This window comes from Thamnophis sirtalis, unplaced genomic scaffold (assembly GCF_051295495.1).
Source record: "Thamnophis sirtalis isolate CommonGarterSnake01/CBP01778 unplaced genomic scaffold, rThaSir2_p1.2 scaffold_3, whole genome shotgun sequence".
NCBI lineage: Eukaryota > Metazoa > Chordata > Lepidosauria > Squamata > Natricidae > Thamnophis > Thamnophis sirtalis.
Genome location: NW_028261383.1, coordinates 36,543,631 through 36,564,946, shown reverse-complemented (window position 1 = coordinate 36,564,946; position 21,316 = coordinate 36,543,631). Strand labels below are relative to the sequence as shown.

The 21,316-nt window shown below is 42.6% G+C and overlaps 1 protein-coding gene across 1 annotated transcript in view; it reads right to left on the bottom strand.

Moving 5' to 3' along the window:
- Positions 1 to 8,341, bottom strand: part of IL17RE (interleukin 17 receptor E) — a 43,245-nt gene extending 34,904 nt beyond the window's left edge. Inside the window, exons 1-2 of the mRNA XM_087708691.1 lie at positions 8,071 to 8,341; positions 1,662 to 1,677 (exon numbers count right to left, since the gene is read on the bottom strand). Of these exons, the coding sequence (XP_087564817.1) occupies positions 1,662 to 1,677; positions 8,071 to 8,193 (139 nt within the window). The 5' untranslated portion in view covers positions 8,194 to 8,341. The remainder of the gene's footprint in view (positions 1 to 1,661; positions 1,678 to 8,070) is intronic.
- Between the last annotated feature and the right edge of the window lie 12,975 nt (positions 8,342 to 21,316).

Here is a 21,316-nt window from a genome sequence, read left to right as displayed (position 1 = left end):
TCCCCACACACGCAGCATTTCTCCCTGAAGGTGTGTTAGGCAACAAAGGTGTAAGGCATCAAAGTGCAATGCGTATGCCTCTATAGAAAGAGAACAGACAGTAACTCCCACCCAAAACCCATTTGTGTTTACGTGCTCCCTGGTAAGGGACCACAGAGGACTGAATGCTCTTGGTGACACATTTCCTGGTTTATAATAAACCTACGCTTGATTAGGATTTGTTTGATTTTGTCTTTGTCTGATGTGCAAACTCAGCCATTATCTTCCCTTTCATGTAATCCTCAAATAAACAAATACATTTACTGAGCGGATAAGGATGCTTGTTTGGATACCTAACTGGCATTATAGGGTCTATACAATTGCCGATTGTTAAGTCTATTTACAATGGCTACTGGCCCATACTCCAAAGGAAAAAGGACAGAAGTAAAACAGGGCAGGATTTCTGTAATATAAGCACTTAACATAGAAAAAAACAAGTCCTCTATTATAGTATGGGCATGTATTTCTTCTGTGATTCTCCAAAGCAATCAGCACACTTGGTTGACTGCATTCACACAGTGACAAAAGAAGGATGTTTTAAAGAACAATAATTTGTTTTTGGTTCACACAGAATGATAAACCAATAATGAGTGAGTTTCTACATACAATAGGATACAATAGCAGAGTTGGAAGGGACCTTGCAGGTCTTCTAGTCCAACTCCTTGCCTAGGCAGGAAACCTTATACCGTTTCAGACAGATGGCTATCCAACATCTTCTTAAAGACTTCCAGTGTTGGGCATTCACAACTTCTGGAGGCAAGCTGTTCCACTGAGTAATTGTTTTACTGTCAGGAAATTTCTCCTCAGTTCCAAGTTACTTCTCTCCTTGATTAGTTTCCACCCATTGCTTCTTGTTCTACACTCAGGTGCCTTGGAGAATAATTTGATCCCTCTTCTTTGTGGCAACCCCTGAGATATTGGAAGACTGCTATCATGTCTCCTCTAGTCCTCCTTTTCATTAAACTAGACCTACCCAGTTCCTGCAACCATTCTTCATATGTTTTAGTCTCCAGTCCCCTAATCATCTTTGTTGCTCTTCTCTGCACTCTTTCTAGAGTCTCCACATCTTTTTTACATCGTGGCGACCAAAACTGAATGCAGTGTGGCCTTACCAAGACATTATAAAGTGGTATTAATAATTCACGTGATCTTGATTCTATCCCTCTGTTTATGCAGTCTAGAACTGTGTTGGCTTTTTTGGCAGCTGCTGCACACCGCTGGCTCATATTTAAATGGTTGTCCACTAGGACTCCAAGATCCCTCTCACAGTTACTACTATTGAGCAAGGTATCGCCTATACTGTACCTGTGCATTTCGTTTTTCTTGCCTAAATGTGGAACCTTACTATTTTCACTTGGTGCTCTCTGAGCTTGGTTGCTTTCTTGCAGACATTTCATTACCCAACAAGGTAACATCATCAGTGCTGGTCAAGATAATCAATCTGATGAGAGCGCCAAGGAGCCCTCATTGGTTGTCTACTGCTCCAACCTCAGCCCAATTGAATGCAGTGAGACCTCCAGTTCTCCCCTGCCCCCCCTCATTCAGATCCCAATTGCTATCTCCATACCCCTGGGCTCAAATTCAACACGGAGTAAATTCCACAAAAATGTAAATTTTCTTACCATAAGTCCTGCAATCCTGCAAAACAAGAAAGAAAGGTAGAATTAGAGGAGAAACATTAAATCAAAGGCCTCTCTTTATAAAACAGAACATTCACAGAACAGTAAACAAGCTGTCTGAGGCCTCTTTAGGAGGCCTTGAGGGTGAGTATTGAGCGTGTATTGAAAATATTTACTAAGCTTCAGGCGGCCAATCCTTGCTGAGTCCGGAGGTGACAAGAGATAAAGGAGCAACTTCTTCACACAACATCTAATATAATTTTGGGGACTTTCATCACCACCAAGATACCATGGCTGCTGATCTTGAAGGTCATCTACATGGCTGTGTAAAATCTGCAATGCCATGGTATAAAAGCACCATTGCTGACATAACCTTCATGGGAGTTTCCATTCAGTTGAGAAGCATCGCACTAAGGGCTCTTCATAAATTCTTTTGTAAGACACCCAGATTCTCAGGACTTGAACAAATATTAATTCTTCTAAGAACGAAGGGATTGGTGAGAATACTGCAGCTGCCCACATCCCCCGTGTAATTACGTTACTTCATTTACCAAATTCTGCAATGACTTTAATATGGCCTAATCCAGGGGTCTCCAAACTTGGCAGCTTTAAGACTTGTGGACTTCAACTCCCAGAATTCTGGCTGGGGAATTCTGGGAGTTGAAGTCCACAAGTCTTAAAGCTGCCAAGTTTGGAGACCCCTGGACTAGTCAAAAACGGATCCACCAGATGATCCTGCCTCCCCCCACCTACACGATCCTCTATTAGTCATTTGCAATAAAAGACAAAATGGAGATCAAGGATCGGAAAGTTAGCTTTCTTTCGATATTTCTCTCTGCGGTTGTTGACAGGTGATTCTTATCGCAGGAGATTGGCAATTCAGAAGTCGGCTTTTGCTCTCGTTTTGTTTCTCAGTGTGGGGAGATTTGGCTTCATGCATTTAGTATGCCCACAGATGTGGTTTTCTGTTCCTGCATGAGGGCAACCTCTGCTCTAACCAAGTGGATGCATAGAGAGAGAGACACACCTTCGATTGTGTAACACTTTGCCAGTAACAAATCACTGAAAAACATTTGAGCTGTGTGTTTTTGCTGCAGCAACATTACTCAATCAGTTCTGGGTACAAGGGGAAAGCTGGGGATTTAAAGCTGGGATAGGCAACCAGATACTTTCAAATTATTAAAATCTTACTTAGGAAACAAAGCTTTAGTCATAGAAAACTGGCTAAATTCAAATGATTTTTTTTCCTTTGGTTTTTACACTACTCTATTAAGTTCCACCAAACACAGTTTTAAGGGGAAAAAACACCCTGTTTTGTTTTGGGACTTTATTTCCACATCCCCAGATAGCTTACCCAAAGCAAGGGAATGTGGGAAATGTAGTTCAAAAAAATCTATATGTCCCCAATTATAGGGCAACAAATACAGAGTAATCCTTGATTTATGATCACAATGGAGTTCAAAATTTATGTTGCTAAGTGAAACATTTGTTAAGTAAGTTTTGCCCCATTTTATGACCTTTCTTGACACAGCTGTTAAGTGAATTATTACAGTTGTTAAGTCAATAACCCTGTTGTTAAGTGAATCTAGCTTCCCCATTGGCTTATCAGAAGATCACAAAAGCTTGATCACATGACCGCTGGACCAGAGGTGGTATTCAGCCAGTTGGCACCGGTTCGGCTGAACCAGTAGCGGAAACCATGGGTGGGCCCGCCTATCCGCCTACCCGTCTCTATGCTGTCCTATTTAGGCACATTTTTGAGGCCGGGCGCATGCGCAGAAGACATGCGTGCACGATCAAAATGCATGCGTGGAAGGGGCAAAGCGAGTGGGTGCGCAGCGAACCGGTGGTAGCAAAATGTGAAACCCACCTCTGTGCTGGATGCTACAACTGTCATAAACACATGCCAGTTGTCAGACATCCGAATTTTGATCATGTGACCAAGGGGATTCTGCAAATGCCTTAAAAGTTAAAAAACGGCCATAAGTCACTTTTTTCAGTGCCAATGTAACTTTGAACTGTCACTAAATGAACTGATGTAAAGTCAAGGACAACCTGTACTTACTATGAAGAATAAATATCTTACAGCAGACAGTCAAGTTTTGTTTAAAATTGTCTCTGAGAGTTTGCAACACAGTGAGGAATAAAAAGCAAGCTTATCTCATCAACCATGGTAAAGACAAGGTGCCCTTGATTTCCTCCTCCCCCCCAATACTGTATCCATACCAGTCAATCATCATCATTTCCCTCTTCCCTTCCCATCACTATTTCCTTTTATGCCATGTCATTTATATTGTAAAAAGGATGGCAGTGATTATGATGATTGACGCATATAGCCCCTTAGGAGTTTTTTTTTCAGTCGAGGAGGAAAGGGGTGTGAAATTCTTGATAATTATTTTTGTTAATCAATAAATGAAAACTGCTGGGTTTTTTTTAGCATGGAAAGTAAGGTGGAGGAAAAAGTTTATTCTGTTAAGGGTCCGGTTGTGGTATTAATGTTTAGGGCACAAATATTTGGCTGGAATTAAGGGTTAGCTGCTGGAGGTTCACAGGGGTTTGGGAGAACCTCTAGCTAAGATTCTGTGCAGTTCGGAGAACCCCCAAATCCCACTCCTGGCTGGCCCCACCCATCCCTCCCCTCCCAGGAGTCTCCACGCAGCCCATTTTGGATACATGTAAGTTTAGGGCCCGTGCGGAGGCCCAAGGAGGGTGAAAAACAGGCATACCAGAAGTTTGGGCCTCCAGAGGGCATCTGGAGCTTGAGGAGGGCAAAAATGTCCCACCCATGGTGCAGGAGGCCACACCCATCATGCTCCACCCAGCAACTGGACAGAGAACCCCTTGCTAAAATTTTTGAATCCCACCTCTGGCTGGAAGACAAAATATCAGGAGGAAAACATGGAAACCAAACCCCTGTGTAGAATTGTGGCAAAAGAGCACGGAGGTAACATTGAGAATTTACCCTACATTAATAGCTAATTTAGCTCAAGTGAGTACAAATTCACTATTATTACATTACATTAATCCATTTTCGGTAGCAATACCTACATCAAAATAAACACAAAGTATTTGAAGCCTTAAACCTGTTATGGAGTGGGGTATGCTATTATATAAGCAAGTAAAGTAGAGAATGGGCAGAAAGTCAACCGTTTGTTTCTCTTTGCTACAGAGAGTGCCAACTGAAAATTGTCACCTGTCATATTTAAGTAGTCACAAAGTGATTAAAGAGCTTTGCAAAGGAGGACAAAATGCTAAACTTCTGGGTGAGATTAACAAAATAAACAGCCTTAATGGGGCAAAAGTGTGTAGCTACCAAGGAGAAGGAGAAAGAGGAGGAAGAGAGGGTGGGAGAGGAAGCAGGGAAGAGGAATAGGTAGTAGAAGAAGAGATGGAGAAGGAGGAGAAGAAAAAGGAGGAGGAAGAGGAAAAGGAGGGGAAGACAGGTAGAATATAAAGTTATCCCCCCTCCCCAAAAGGAATTGTATTTTGGGAAGAAAAACAGATCTTGCATTTTTTTGCACAACACAGGAAAACCAACCAATGGAAAGCTTAACCCACAACCCCGAGGATGACTGCATCTGCTAAATATCTCCCAACACTCAACTATTTTTAAATAGATGCTCTATATGCACCATCCCTTAACTTATCTGCAAACTAAACAGAAGGGATACTAGAAAAAACCTACTTCTGTTAATAAATGTACTACTGACACAAGTTAGAAGTTATCTGCTTCAGTTGATGCAGGAGTTGATATTTTTCTTAAGCCAATGGCACTTTAGTCCTCTACTCCAGTGCTATCCCATCATGAAGTTCTAACAGTTTTGAAGTTTGCCCCTCCATCATTTCCCTCAACTTCTCTATGTTCTTCTCTACTCTTTAGTGAAACTTTATAAGTTGTAGAAAATCCTTGTTGACTTTATTACAGGCTCTGAAAGTGATGAGGTTAGGAGAACAGGCTTCTCAATTCCCATTGATCAATTCCAGTTACCTATTTCTTTTAAGACTTATTCTTTTGGGGTGTCCCTTCCTTCCTCCTTTTTGAATGAAAATTGGACCATAAGAAAGGCTGAGTGCCAAAGAATTGAGGCCTTTGAACTATGGTGCTGGAGAAGACTCCTGCGAGTCCCTTGGACTGCAAAGCGATCAAACCGCTCAGTCTTAGAGGAATTCAACCCTGACTGCTCTTTAGAAGGCCAGATCCTGAAGATGAAACTTAAATACTTTGGCCACCTAATGAGAAGAAAGGACTCACTGGAGAAGAGCCTAATGCTGGGAATGATTGAGGGCAAAAGAAGAAGAGGACGACAGAGAATGAGGTTGCTGGATGGAGTCACCGAAGCAGTAGGTGTGAGCTTAAATGGAGTCCAGAGGATGGTAGAGGACAGGAAGGCTTGGATGAATGTTGTCCATGGGGTTGCAATGGGTCAGACATGACTTCGCAACTAACAACAACAACAATCCCTTGATGCACCTTAACGACGGTGTGTTTGTATCGCCAATCTCCGTCAGTTTCTCCAGGGTTGAAAAATTAATTAAAAGGAAAATTGGAAAATTAAAAGGAAGTCGGTGTTTGCACATGTATGTGCATGCAAGAACTTATACTCTCTCACACCCACATTATGAGAACTTTATTCTGGGGAGGGGGAGGGGGAAATCCTCTTATCTTTGTTGAATGCATAATTTAGCCCTAGGGATCTTGGGTTTGACAATGTAACATATAGCTCTTGGGAAGTTGCTATTGGTAGGTTACAATCTGGATATTAAGATTGTATCATCTGATCTGACTGCCCATTAAAGGCATGGCACTAGATGCAGGGGTTAGGGAGATATTTGCTTACTTAATTTTGCCATTTTTTAAAAAACCAATCTACAAGTCAAAGCTAAACTGTCATTCAAACGTCAAAATATTTTGGAACTGAATACTGTAACGTTGTTCATTGGTGTTCTTAAACACATTTATTAAGGAAAGACTTGTGCTTGGAAATGCATGTATGTGTGAAAATAATGTACAAAAGGCATTCCAAAAGGAATTATTTGCAAAACTGTGAACTTGTACTAAAATTCAAAGACATGCACATTAAAATACATGCAAATTGTAATACTAACTCCAAAAACAGTCCGATTCACTGAAATCAACTTTACAGATTTGCCAAAGAAGAGAGGTGGAGGAAAAAAAAAAACCAAAATAGACAAATTTCTTTATTGCTGCTTGCTGGATTCTTTCATGAAATGTTCAGAGAAGTGCAAGCATCTTTAGCAACAAATAAATACATCACTTTTGGTGACATATCATGCACACCCTTTAAGGCTAATGTAAGCATTTGAAATTCTCCAAAACTCTGTGATGTTTAAAAATTATTTCACTGCCTCTGCTGCACAATAACATATTTTTACATGTTCGAGTATTTCTACACAGACAGCAATTCTACCATTCACAACTGAGATTTTTAAACTTTATTTATTCGTTCTTTTTTTGACCGTAGCTAGTGGGGTTTTTTTTCCCTCTTTAAAATGCTAGAAACCTCATTCCACTGCTCCTTCCCCATTTTCTCTGCTCTCTTTCCAATACTCTGTCAATTTTGTTTGGACTGTTTGAGGAATTATCAACAGTACATTGATAATTGATTGGTCGTCTACATCATACTGAGTGATAAACTGTTGCACCTTTGTACTGGTTTTGAAATCGATTATTTCAGCCATGGATAATTCTGCCCGAAATCTGTGTCCTCTGAGCTTTGAGCCCTTCTCCATCTGATATTCTTTATGACTAACTCAGCAATGAACTAAATACTCCCTGCATATATTCAATCACATTTCCCACTTATTATGATTTTACAGCTGAGCTTTAACCTGCAAGGCACGTGTAAAGGTAAGGCTGGACTCGGTTACTAAGAGGACAGACAACATACTGATATAAGAGGGACCAGACTCCATCAAAGGTCACATTTTTAGCAGCTTTGCTGGAAATGGTGAATGTGGCCCTGCCAATGTTGCTAATGCCATCAGCTAATCACATTTGTGATGTTGCTAAACACAAAACCTCCAGCTCTTGGATGGGCCACATCTGACCACACGCGACAAATGCTTTTTTCCCCCTTCAAACACATCCACAATCAACCACAAGTTAGCCGTGGAGATCAGAAGGATATCCTTTCCTCATAAGTTCCCACCTCAGAAACCACATGGCCCTCTGTCTCTCCACTGTCTATCGATGCAATGAACAGGCGCTGGAGAAGGTGACTGCTTCCCTACTCCTCGTGGCTTTCATTCCCATGAACCAAGAAAGAAATCAACTTCCAAGGCATCCTCAGCATTTGAACCCTTGTATCGTCTGAGAGGGAAGACCTCTACCCAGCCACCTCCCCCCCACCACCACCCTAATTCTTCTTCCCCAGGAAGAGAATCTCCTTACAAAGTTGGTGAGGACTTCTCCGCAGGGACACGGCTGGTGGGACTGGAGCGCAGCAGGCTGGAGGTTCAGCAGGAAGGTGGTGAGGAGGAGCAGCAGCAGGACACTCCGAGTGGGACTCCCCATGGGTTGCTGGGCTAGACCTCAGCTGGGCTGGAACATGGCTGTTGTTAAACAATCCAAGACCAAGAGTCAGATCTCTCTCTCGGCAGCATATCTAGGCCAGGGTAGCTGCCAGCGTGTCTCCACCCCTTCTTCCCTTGCACACCGCTTTACCCTGCCCTGCCCTAACCTAACTAAGCTTGCTGGGCTGCATTCTTTGGCGGCTGCTGTTCATGCTGCTGCTGATAAGGACAGCCGGAGTTCTGCAGGGCTGTCACTGGGAAGGCGGGGGATAGGGGAATTTTTTTTCTCTCTCTCTCTCTCTCTGCCCCATCCTATCCAGAAAACACGTTAAGTCTGTGGTAGCTCACGAAACTGCTGGGTTTCCCCCCACCCCCAATAAAACGTGCTAGTTGGGGGGAAAAAATGAGCCACCACTCTTCCTGATTTATTTATTTTTCCCCTCGGGTCCAGCACATCTCGACTTCTTCCTGGGGAAATAATAGCCCCACTGAGCTTTTCAGAATCATTTCGAATCTGAAATACTGTAGCCAAAAGGGGAATCGATATCCAGGGAGAAATTTACCAAGCCGTCTTCTCCAGGAGACTGAGGTTGTTCACAAGGGAGGGGAAACCTGAAGGAGTCACAAATGGTTCCACCACAAAACCGCGGTAGACAAAAGCGCGCTCGACGAAAGCGCGTACGTGACGTCATCACAGCGCGACGAAAACATCGCGCTGTGATCGATAAATGTAAAAATAAAGCGAAAACCTTACCCTAACCCCCCCAAACCTAACCCTAAATCTAACCCTAAACCTAACCGTTAACCTAACGCTAAACCTAACACTAACCCTTAATCTAACGCTAAACGTAACCCTAATGTTCTAAACCTAACCCTAACCCTTAACCTAACCCTAACCCTAACCCTAACCCTAAACCTAACCCTTACCTTTATGTGAATCGGCTTGCTTTAATTTTATTTTTATTTCAATTTTTAATTTTTTTCGTCGCGCTGTGATGACGTCAAATGCGCGCTTTCGTCGAGCGCGCTTTTGTGGACCGCGGTTTTGACGGGTCACGGTCACAAATAGATCTGAATCTACAGAGCTCAGGACAATTTGCAGAGACACCTTTCCCTCCCCAAAGCATTGTAAATACCGTATTGTATATTGACCGGTTTAATTTCAGGTTGACATTCAGCGCCCTTACCTATCTCAATATATCCTACCCTACTTTATCTGCCACATATTCCACTTATATTCTTCCCCTGTGCACAGTCGGTGTGGTATATGAGCCCACTGTAATTATGGAAGGCCTGTGTTTTGTCTCTAAAGAACAGGCAGTCATATAAATTGAATAAATAAGAATAAATTAGTTAGAACAACCAGTTAGAACAATTAATCAGTGGAGCAACTTGCCTCTAGAAGTTGTAAATGCTCCAACACTGGAAGTTTTAAAGAAGAGATTAAATAACCATTTGTCTAAAGTGGTGCAGGGTTTCCTGCTTAAGCAGGGAGTGGGACTAGAAGACCTCCAAGGTCCCTTCCAACTCTGTTATTCTATTCTATTCTAAATAAGAATATCTCTTAGTTTCCATAGTAGAAGGTCCAGGAGAGTCATCAACATCCAGAACCAATTCTTCCTTCTCATCTTTCCCAATCATCTCCTTCAGACACAAACAGTACTTAGGCTTATGGTAGTCTTCCACAATTTCGTGCTCTCCAGTTCAACAGAATTTCAACAGCCCAAATTTTCACTGAGCTTAGCTCAAGAGCATAAAGGTCTTTGAAATTCAACATGTTTGGAAGACAATAAGATATTGGATACGATGATTGTTATTTGTTAGTTAAGAATACCTGTGATTCTACTGATTGCAGGGGGAGGGGGGGGACTCCAGTGTCTCCTGGTGGATCAGTACAAAAGTTTTAAGAAAATGGATTTACTTTGTTCTTCAACAGATTTTTGAAATCCATCATCTTGATAAAGTTAAACATGTGTAGTTTAATAAAAAAGGACCAGAGGAGACATGATAGCAATGTTCCAATATCTTAGGGTCTGCCACAAAGAAGAGAGAGTCAAACTATTCTCCAAGGCACCTGAGGGTAGAACAAGAAGCAATGGGTGGAAACTAATCAAGGAGAGAAGCAACTTAGAACTAAGGAGAAATTTCCTGACAGTTAGAGCAATTAATCAGTAGAGCAACTTGCCTCCAGAAATTGTGAATGATCCAGCACTGGAAGTTTCTAAGAAGATATTGGATAGCCATTTGTCTGAAGTGGTGTAGGGTTTCCTGCCTGAGAAGAGGGTTGGATTAGAAAACCTCCAAGGTCCCTTCCAACTCTGTTATTCTATTCTATTCTATTCTATTCTATTCTATTCTATTCTATTCCATCCATTCCATTCCATTCCATTCTAAACATGCCTCAATCAACTATAGTCCTTATGATCATAAAGGCCATAAGCTAATTTCCTTAGCAGCTGTAATAGAAATGTTTGTCATTGCCTTTTTAAAACATGCTTTACAGCTAGCTCTCTAGTCTGGTCTACAGCCTTGGTACAAGTATTCCTTGACTTATAACAGTGACCGTTCCAAGTTACAACATCACTGAAAAAAGTGGCTTATGTCAGTTTTTCCCCATCACCATTGCAATATCCCCATGGTCACATGATCAAAATTCAAACGCTTGGCAACTTTATTTATGATGGTTGCGGTATCCCGGGGTCACGTGATCCCCCTTTGCAACCTTCTGACAAGCAAAGTCCAGGGGAAAAACAGATTCACTGAACAACCATATTACTAACCTACCAACTGCAGTAATTCACCATGGCAAGAAAATGGTGCAAAACTCACTTAACATATGTTTCACTCAGCAACAGAAATTTGGGGTCAATTGTGGTCGCAAATTGAGGACTACCTGTATTAAGCGGTCTTTCATCTATCAAGTGAGTTTACTGCTGAAATTACAGAGGTCAATTTTTTGTTATCTCCTGCTGAAATACAACAGGCAATATAAATTACAACTTGCCTAGCTCTTTATATTGTACGCCCTGCACTCAACTGAAGCATAGCAAAGGGAACCAAGAACATGTGACTGAAGACAGATTTTGTGGGTAGAATACACTGATAAGCATACATTCAGATAAAGATAAAAATCAGATAAAATCTGAGTCAAATCTGAATTTCTTTCTATTAATCCAATGTACCTTATATAAAAGTAGTTAGACTTAGCCTATTGTGATTTTTAAAAAGTTTATTCTGTGTGTGTGTGTGTGTGTGTGTGTGTGTGTGTGTGTGTTTTACCAGAATCTTGAGATTCACCCACCAGGATCTACCCATCCACAAAGAGATTCACTGTTTTTGGAATTAATAATTTTGAGTCAATCATTTGTTGAATGGAACTCACTGTTCTTTCATAGAAACACCTCCTCCTGATTCCCCTAAATGTTATAAATTCCAGCAATACATACTTGGAAGACTGGGCAGTAATAAAACCACCGGGAATCAGAATTCTGGCTAATCTACCAATCTATGTGCAATCTTGTGCACTCAAACACAGAAATCATCAAGGCTTATTTGCAATGTTTATGAAACAGCACATAGTGATGGGACACCCAGGGGTGGGTTCCGGCTTCTACTGCCGGTACGCTCAGGGACAGTAGTAAAAAAAATGCTTCTGCACAGAAGCAGAAGTAAAAAAAACAAGATGGCGCCACCATAGGCACTGCCAATAGAACCAGTTCAGGAACATGGCAGGCCGAGTTACTACCTACTTGACTGAACTGGTCCGAACTGGTAGGAACCCACCCCTGGGAGACCCTCCAAAGAATATTGAAGGAGATATCACCTCACAAGGTAAAGGTAAAGGTTCCCCTCGCACATATGTACTAGTCGTTCCTGACTCTAGGGGGCAGTGCTCATCTCCGTTTCAAAGCTGAAGAGCCAGTGCTGTCTGAAGACGTCTCCATGGTCATGTGGCCAGTGGTCACTCCATGGTCACTGTTACCTTCCTACCAAAGGTGGTTCCTATTTTCTTACTTGCATTTTTACACACTTTCGAACTGCTAGGATGGCAGAAGCTGGGACAAGCAATGGGAGCTCCCTCCATTATGCGGCACTAGGGATTCGAACCATTGAACTGCCGACCTTCTGATCGACAAGCTCAGTATCTTAGCCACTGAGCAACCGCATCCCCTCACCTCACAAAGGGATACACTAATGTTTGTACGTCGCTGAAAGATGGGAAAGACAAATGCAGAAGCAACGTACAAGACCACATACATATTCATATATAAACGATCCCAAGTTACTCCAGTTAACAGATCTCAAGTTATTTCCTGATCCTGTTTCCCTTCAGAAAACAAAATGGAGGAGTAAAACAAGAGCAGTCTGGTCAGTTTGGGAAGAACATTTTCCCCTTGCAAATTCTAATTGTTGCAATAATAATACCTTATAATAATAATAATAATGCCTTATACTGTATATCTACATATCTAAACTGATTTGATCAATTCCACTCATCTAACAGCTGATTTCCTCCCACCCCCCACCCCCGTCTCCCAGTAGATTCTCTTTTCATTCCTATTAGCCCCTTCTTTAATATACACATTCTTCACCAGGTAGGCTTAGAGCAGTGGTGGGTTGCATGCAGTATGCCCCGGTACGGGTGTACCAGAGCCAGCCCGGAGCATCGGATACTGTTCCGGTACGATGCTCCAGAGGGCCCACCAGAGCCAGCCTGGAGCATCGGATACCGTTCCAGTACGATGCTCCGGAGGGCCTACCTGCCCGCCCGAGCTCCTTACCAGTCCTTTAAGTCTTCTGCGCTTCTGTGCACATGCACGGTGCGTACAGTGCCTGTGAGACGCTCCTCTGAGCAGCTGGAGCATTGCGGAGGATCGCGGAGGCACTAAGACGCACGTGCGCTCCCGATTGGAATGGGATCCAGAACCCACCACTGGCTTAGAGGTACTCAGTTTCTAATTCCCCTTTCTCACAGCTCTTTCAAACCGGTCCTCTCCTCGCCTTCAGAAAGGCTGTTCAAAGAACTAAAGTGTGAAATCTAGGCCATGCTGTGGGTGACCTGTTTTAGCTGAGGTTTCCTGTAAGGCTGGCTTGGTGGATAATGGGGACGCTGTGCACGAACACAAAAGCCACTATAGTGAGAGACACAGGCAGCTCTACGTGAGAGACGGAGGAAGTCTTACCCAAACCTCTTCCCCTAGTTCAAACACCCTGTGCTGCCATTGTTGTAACAACTTCTTGAAAGCAGAAAATCCCAGGGCTGGAGGCAGAGGTGGGTTGCCAATTTGTTTACTACCGGTTCGGGTGTGCACACGGGCACGCACAACACTTCTGCAGATGCTATAAGTTCGCCCGATCTGGGCCGAACTGGGAGCAACCCACCTCTGGCCAGAGGAAGACCTCCATGGTCCCTTCCAACTCTTATTATTCTATGTTGTAAAGTACCATATGGCAAATCTAGCCAGCATACTAAAAAGCAGAAACATCACCCTGCCAAACAAAGTGAGTATAATCAAGGCTATGGTTTCCCAAGTTGCAATGTATGTCTATGAAAGTTGGACTGTAAGGAAGGCTGAGTACTAAAGAATGGAGGCCTTTGAACTATGGTGCTGAAGAAGACTCCTGCGAGTCCCTTGGACTGCAAGGCGATCAAAGCAGTCAACCCTAGAGGAGATCAACCTTGACTGCTCTTTAGAAGGCCAGATCCTGAAGATAAAACTCAAATACTTTGACCACCTAATGAGAAGGAAGGACTCACTGGAGAAGAGCCTAATGCTGGGAAAGATTGAGGGCAAAAGAAGAAGGACAGAGAATGAGATGCCTGGATGGAGTCACTGAAGCAGTAAGCGTGAGCTTAAATGGACTCCAGAGGATGGTAGAGGACAGAAAGGCCTGGAGGAACGTTGTCCATGGGGTTGCGATGGATCGGACATGACTTCGTAACTAACAACAACAAAGTACCATAACTCTGGAGTCTTCATTGAGTCAATATCCATTGCTAGCTCACTGTAGCCAGGCTGGACAAAAATTGGGTGGGGGGGAGGACTGTGGTTTTTGAACCTATGGCTCTTCAAACATCAAGATTCCCTCTGACACACATACACAGAGTTGGAAGGAACTTTGGAGGTTTTCTAATCTAACTCCCTCCCTGAGCAGGAGACCTTTACCGTTCCAGACAAATTGTTGTCCAGTCCCCTCTTGAAAACCTGAATGATGGTTCAGCAAACCCCCAAATCCCATTCCTGGCTGGTCCTGCCCACCCATCCCCTCCCAGGAGTCTCCACGCGGCCCGTCTGGATGCCAAGTAAGTGCATGGAGGCTCGGGGAGGGTGAAAAACCGGTTCCACCACAAAACCGCGGTAGACTAAAGCGCGCTCGACGAAAGCGCGTACCTGACGTCATCACAGCGCGACGAAAACATCACGCTATGAGCTGTAAAGTTAAAATTAACGCAAAAACCTTACCCTAACCCCCCCAAACCTAACCCTAAACCTAACCCTAACCCTAAACCTAACCCTTACCTTTACGTGAATCGGCTTGCTTTAAAAGCGCTTTTTAAAGCGCCCTTTTTTCTCCGCGGTCGTATTTGTCGCGCTGCTGATGACGTCAAGTACGCGCTTTAATCGGGCGCGCTTTAGTGGACTGCGGTTTTGTCATGCCATGGAAAAACCAGCCTCCCGGAGGCTCCAAAAGGCCAGAAATGGGCCCGTTTCTGGCTTCCAAGGAGCTTCTGGAGCCTGTGGGACGTCGTTTTCCCCTTCCTGGATGCTCGAGGAAAGCTTTCAAAACCAGGGGAGGGTGAACCCCCACCCCCGCCGCGGTGCAGGAGGCCAACTAGGCCATGCCCACCATGGCCACGCCCACCCAGCAACCTGGCAGAGAACCTGTCGCTAACATTTTTGAAGCCCACCCCTGACGAGAAGTTACTTGGAAGCGTAACCAAGGGGTTGGCCTACAAGGAAGGTCAATTGAAGCCCTGCCACTCACTGACTTCCATAGATCCTAATGTAGGGCCTGAATGTCTGCATAGACATGGTCTTGGTCTCCTCTCCCATCACGAATCATATTGGAAGCTCCAATGTGAGGCCACCTGGAAGCTGGGGCAAGGGGCTGTATGGCTGCAGAAGTCCGGAACGTGGAGATATGTATTGTCGTATTCCATTTATCGAAAGGCCCATGATGACATGCTCTATGATCCTTCATACTAAATGGTGCTTGAAGCAGGGGAGATGTTGCTGCCCCTCTGCTTGATAAAGATGGACAATAGAGATAATTCTGGCCTGCAGTATGTGGCAAACTGTCTTTCCCATTCTCAAACTTAGATCATTCCATTGCGCAGGTTTTTCCTCAACTGTGACAACTTGAAGATGGGTAGACTGGTGAATTGTGGGAGTTGAAGTCCACACATCTTCAAGTTGCCAATGTTGAGGAATTCTGTATTACACTATGCCCATAGGGTTGTTTCTGTGGGTGGGGAAATGGTGTTTGGGAAATGGCATTGTATCACAGCCACGTGCTTCAAGAAATAAGCACATAATAAACAAACAAACAAATTATGCACCGCTTCCAATGGAGAATACTTTTCCTTCACCATATCTCCCACTATTGAGTTCCCATCATAACAACAAGATCAGGGAAAGAAGACAGAACAAATACAAAAAGGCTAATATCTGTCAGAATCTAATACCACGATTAGGCGTTCACATACAAATGAAAAGGCTTTGATAGTTTTTAATGATTTTGGTTTTTAATAGTAAGTTTTATTAAAGTATAAAAATACATTGTTGGGTCCTTGGTGCTCTCTGAACTTGGTTGCGTTCTTGCAGATATTTCATTACCAAACTAGGTAACATCATCAGTGCTAGTGTTGAGTGGGGTTTGTTCTAATTTTATATACTAGGGGCTTGCCTTGTCAGTATTGATGGGAGTGGTCTTCTTGGGGGTTCTGAGATTGGGCTGTGGTTTATTGCCAGCTTGTTTGGCAGAACCTTGATTAGATATTGGCCTCTTTATTGTCTGTCTAATGTTAATTGTGATCTGCCAGTGGTGGGTTATGGATCCCGTTGCAACCAGCACGGGGCCCAGCATCAACCACGTGAATGCATGCAGTATGCACACACACGTGTCCTTTCTTTTGCGACGCCTCCACAAGCCTCCGCAACGCTCCAGCTGCTCGGCAGAATGTCACACAGGTGCCATGCACTCCATGCTTGGAAGCACCGAAGAGCTCAAATACAGGTAAGGAGTGTGGGTGGGTGGGCCCTCCGGAGCACCATACCAGAACGGTACCTGGTGTTCCGGGCAGGCACCGGTATGCCCGTACTGGGGCATACCACCTGAAACCCACCACTGGGCTTTGGGTGTTGATTGCTGGTGAGGACACTTTTTTGTTTCCTTTTACCTTTTAGATTGTTTCTTTTAAATGGTATGTAGGTGTGATTTATGTCTCTGTGCCTGTTGATGGCAAATTTGTCTGAGTGCCAGGCTTTCATGAATTCTCTAGAGTTTTCAGACGTGGCTTGTTCTAGGGCAGCAGCTCCCAACTTTTGGGGCACCAGGGACCAGTTCTGTGGAGAGAGATTTTTCCATGGGCCAGAAAGGGCATGGTTTTGTGTGCTGCCTGCATCCCACGGATGGGGCTTTGCTTATTTGTGCGGCCTGGTTTCTTGAATCCCGCAACCCGGTGTTGATTCACGGACCGAGGGTTGGAGATCCCTGTTCTAGGATGCTCACAGTTTCCCAGTTGAAACAATGGCTAAGTCTGTTCACGTGTGGTGAAGTTAAAGCATTTTCATCGCATCTTTGGAGTGATAGTTGATGTTCATGGATGCGGTTTGCTAATCTTCTGCCTGCCTGTCCTACATGGTAGCTGTGCCATTTTGTATTTAAAAATACAAAGATTAAAAAATAATTGAAATTGAGAAAAGTATCAAAATAAAAATGCAACACAAAAGAAAAGGAAAAAAGATATAAAGAGAAAAAATATATATAAAGAAATGGTTTCCTTGATTAGGACAACTACAATTTCAGTAACTTATAACCTTCTCTAAAATTTCAACTAAAAATCTCTTCTTCCCGTATCTTATCTTTTATCTGAAAATGAAATATAAAACCACATTATTCAGTCTTAATCAACAAAAAGTCCATTGTTACCAGAAATAACAATGCATTTAACCTTAATCAAAAAAATCAGTTTCATATACTTTTCCTTTAGCTTGAACACAGTAATTACCCTTTTTTTCTAAAAATAAAAAAAATCTCTTCTTCCCACAACTTCCTTCTTATCTATAAACAAATCTTAAAAACCTAGTCATTCAAACCCAGGCATGAATAATCTGTTAAGGGCTACCAGAAACAACAACGTATTAAAAATCCTGATCTTTACGCCAAGAAGTTAATTTCTTATCATTTTCTGTTTATCTCCTCTCAGAAACTTCTTAACAACTATATATTAAACTTAAATAAGCCAACTTTGTAATTCTTTACTTTAAACACCATCGTATATCACTTTTTCCGAAAAATAAAACAAAAAATCTCTTATCTATAAACAAATCTTTAAAGCTTTGTCATTCACTCCTGATTGAGAAAAACCCATTATATGTACACATAAACATACATACATACATACATACATACATATACATATACAACATATAATACAGTGTGTGTATGTATACAGTATATAATGTAATATAATGTAATATGCTGACTTATTTGATCAAAAATAAAAACACAAACACACACACACACATATATACATACCTATACTTATGCCTACATACATACATACCTAAATACATACATACCTAACATACATACTGTACATAAATAAATAAATACATACATACATACATACATACATACATACATACATACATACATACATACAAGGAATGCAGTGGCTGAGTGGTTAGGACACTGGGTTTCTCAAACAGAATATTAGCAGTTTGAGACCTAAGTACTGTGGGACAGAGTAAGTTCCCATTCTTTGCTCCAGCTCCTGCTAACCTAGCAGTTTGAAATCATGCAAATACAGTAGATAAATAGGTACCAGTTTGATGGGAAGGTAGTAGCTTTCTGTGTGCCTTTGGTGTATAGCCATGTGGCCATATGACCATGGAAGCGACTCTTCCACTATATGTATGTGTGTGTGTGTATTTTTGTTTGTTTGTTTGTATGTGTGTGTATGCATAAGTATTTTTATGATCAAATAATGCAACATTATATTCCTTCTTTTCACTTTTAAATATCTCAATATTTATTTCCTTTAAACAGTATCCCAAAAATGGACTTATTTTCATTTTCTATTTGTCAACAGAGTGGCCAATGCCTGGAATGCTTTACCTGACTCTGTTGTTACATCCTCAAATCCTCATGGCTTCAACTTTAAACTGTCTACTGTGGAACTCTTCGTCCGTAAAGAGGGCATGCATAAGCGCACCAGCGTGCCTACCATCCCTGTCCTACTGTCCCCATTTATTTGTATTCATTTCTTTCATTCATGTCCATGTTTATATTTATACCTGCTATATTGTACATGTTTGACAAACTTTAAAATATAAATACCTGTTTTGTATGCTCAAGATAAGAAAGCTGTCCAAGTCATTCTTCTGACATTTTTATTTGTGCTTCTCTTTTAGTTATTAATGTATCAGACAATTTCATTTGTAAATCCAGTGTAACATCTTTTTCTATATCCTTCTTGAATCTTATCTCTTCTCTTTTAATCTCAAGTTCTTTCTAGTTGTCTCTAGTGTACACCCTTCAAAGTTTCCTCTAATCATGTTTTTCTCAAGTCTACAACATTTTCACACCAAAAGATTTCTTACATTTAGATTCAAAAAGCACCTGGATAGAATGAGGCAGTTGAGAGAATTTAATGAGGATTTTGGAGGTTTAACTTCAGGGCCAGATTTTTTAGTGTTTGTGGTTTTAATAGATTTATCTTAAGCTATTGTTTTTGCTGATGTTCTTTTAATTGTGGATTAGGAGCTGCTCAGAGTTCAACACAAGAAGGGCAGCTATATAAATGTTTTAAATAACTAACTAAACAAAATCTCCCTATTTTTAATAGGATTTTGAACAATCCATGGGAAGGATTCTTTTAGTTAATTTCAAAATCTATTTTGAATCCATCTGACTTCGTAGTCTATTTATAACTTTCCAAAATCAACATCCTAATCACCTTTTGGCGATTTTTTTCAGAATATTTTTTTAAAGTTCTTAAATAAACATGATGCTTCTTTCATTGAGAACTGAAGGAGAATCACCCAGCGTGAAGAAACTTGCCATTTTGAAGGTTCTTAATATCAAAGAGCAATTTCCAGAAGCGATTAAGAAAGGAAGTAGGTAAACTTGATACCCATTTGAAGGCTCCAAACCATGGCTTAGGCAAAGCTGAATTTCCTGCATTTCTCTAAAACCTGCTGCTTAATTATCTTTTCCAGGAGTTTACCAAGTATTGATATCAAACTCATTGATTGATATAGTTCCATGGATCTACATTTTCCTCCTTTTGTAGATTGCTCCCACATCAGCTCTTTTCTAGTTTTTTGGTAGTTCCCTTGTAACTACAGGAGTTTTGAAAGACTGGATTAGAAGATCTCCAAAGTCCCTTCCAGTTCTGTTATTCTGATTACATCAGGGGTGAGTTCCTGCCAGTTCTAACCTCTTCTATAGAAAAGGTTCCACAAATCTACAGTGCCGTTTAGAACCAGTTCCATCTCCCTCCCACCCCCTCCACACATCATCAAGATGAAGAGTGAGAGGAGGAATTCTGGGAGTTGAAGTCCACAAGTCTTAAAGCTGTCAAGTTTGAACACCCCTGGGTTTTTTTTCTAAAGGGTTAGGGGTGCAAGGGTCTTGTAACTTGACAGCTTTAAGACTTGCACACTTCAATGCCAGAGTTTCTGAGCCAACATTTTGGTTGACAAGCAAGAGCGTTGTTAAGTGAGTTTCACCACATTTTACAAGTTGGCCACTCCCACTCAGTCACATGGCTGGCAAGCTACTCCCACCCAGTCACATGGCCACCAAGCCACTCCCACCCAGTCACATGGCCGGCAAGTCACTCCCACAAAGCAGGCCGCGCCTACAGAAGATGTTCTAAAAAAAATTGAAACCCACCACTGGATTACATTCAGTGGCTCACAGATCATACCTGCCAGCCAGGTTGGGTTATAGCCGGCGTTACTGCCGGTTCACTCGTGGACACGCTTCACATGTGCACTTCACGTGCATTATGCAGTTCAATAGAAATTGTTATGCGCATGCGCAGAACTCAAAAACAAGATGGCAGCGACTGCAGTGACTGGGGAACTGGTTTGGAGGAGTGGCCAGCCTGGGTCGCTGCGAGTTCTGCAACCCACAGCGGCATACCACTACCAGTTTGCCCGAACCAGGCTGAACCAAGAGGAACCCACCTCTGTTGCCAGCACCATCAGAACCAGAGGTGGGCTGCTGCTGGTTTGCCCCGGTTTGCCCGTAACAGTAGTTCCAACCACCCGCCCCGTGCCATCCCGCCCTATATATCTCACTCTCTGGCTTGCTGCCCCCCCCCATGGAGCCCAGATCATTTCCGCACCTCACCCGCTCAAGGGCACCCATGGCTGCCCAAGAAGGTGTGTTGGAAGCCATGCACATTAAATTGTCATGTATTTGAAGCCACGCGCAAGTGCGAAAGGCGCACACACAAAGCACGCATGTGTTCATATTTTCAGTTCTGCACTAGATGAACTAGTTGTTAAATTATGTGAAGCCCACCTCTGATCAGAACCCTGGGATATAATCCATTTGGTCTTCGCAATTTGAACTCATCCAAGGTAGATAGGTATTCTCTTACTATTTCCTTGTCTATTTTAATTCATACCTATCCTGTCTCTCTTGACAGGGACGCGGTGGCTCAGTGGCTAAGATGCTGAGCTTGTCAATCAGAAAGGTCGGCAGTTCAGTGGTTCGAATCCCTAGCGCCGCATAACGGAGTGAGCTCCCGTTACTTGTCCCAGCTTCTGCCAACCTAGCAGTTTGAAAGCATGTAAAAAGGCAAGTAGAAAAATAGGAACCACCTTTGGTGGGAAGGTAACAGCTCTCCGTGCACCTTCGGCGTTAGTCATGGAGGCCACATG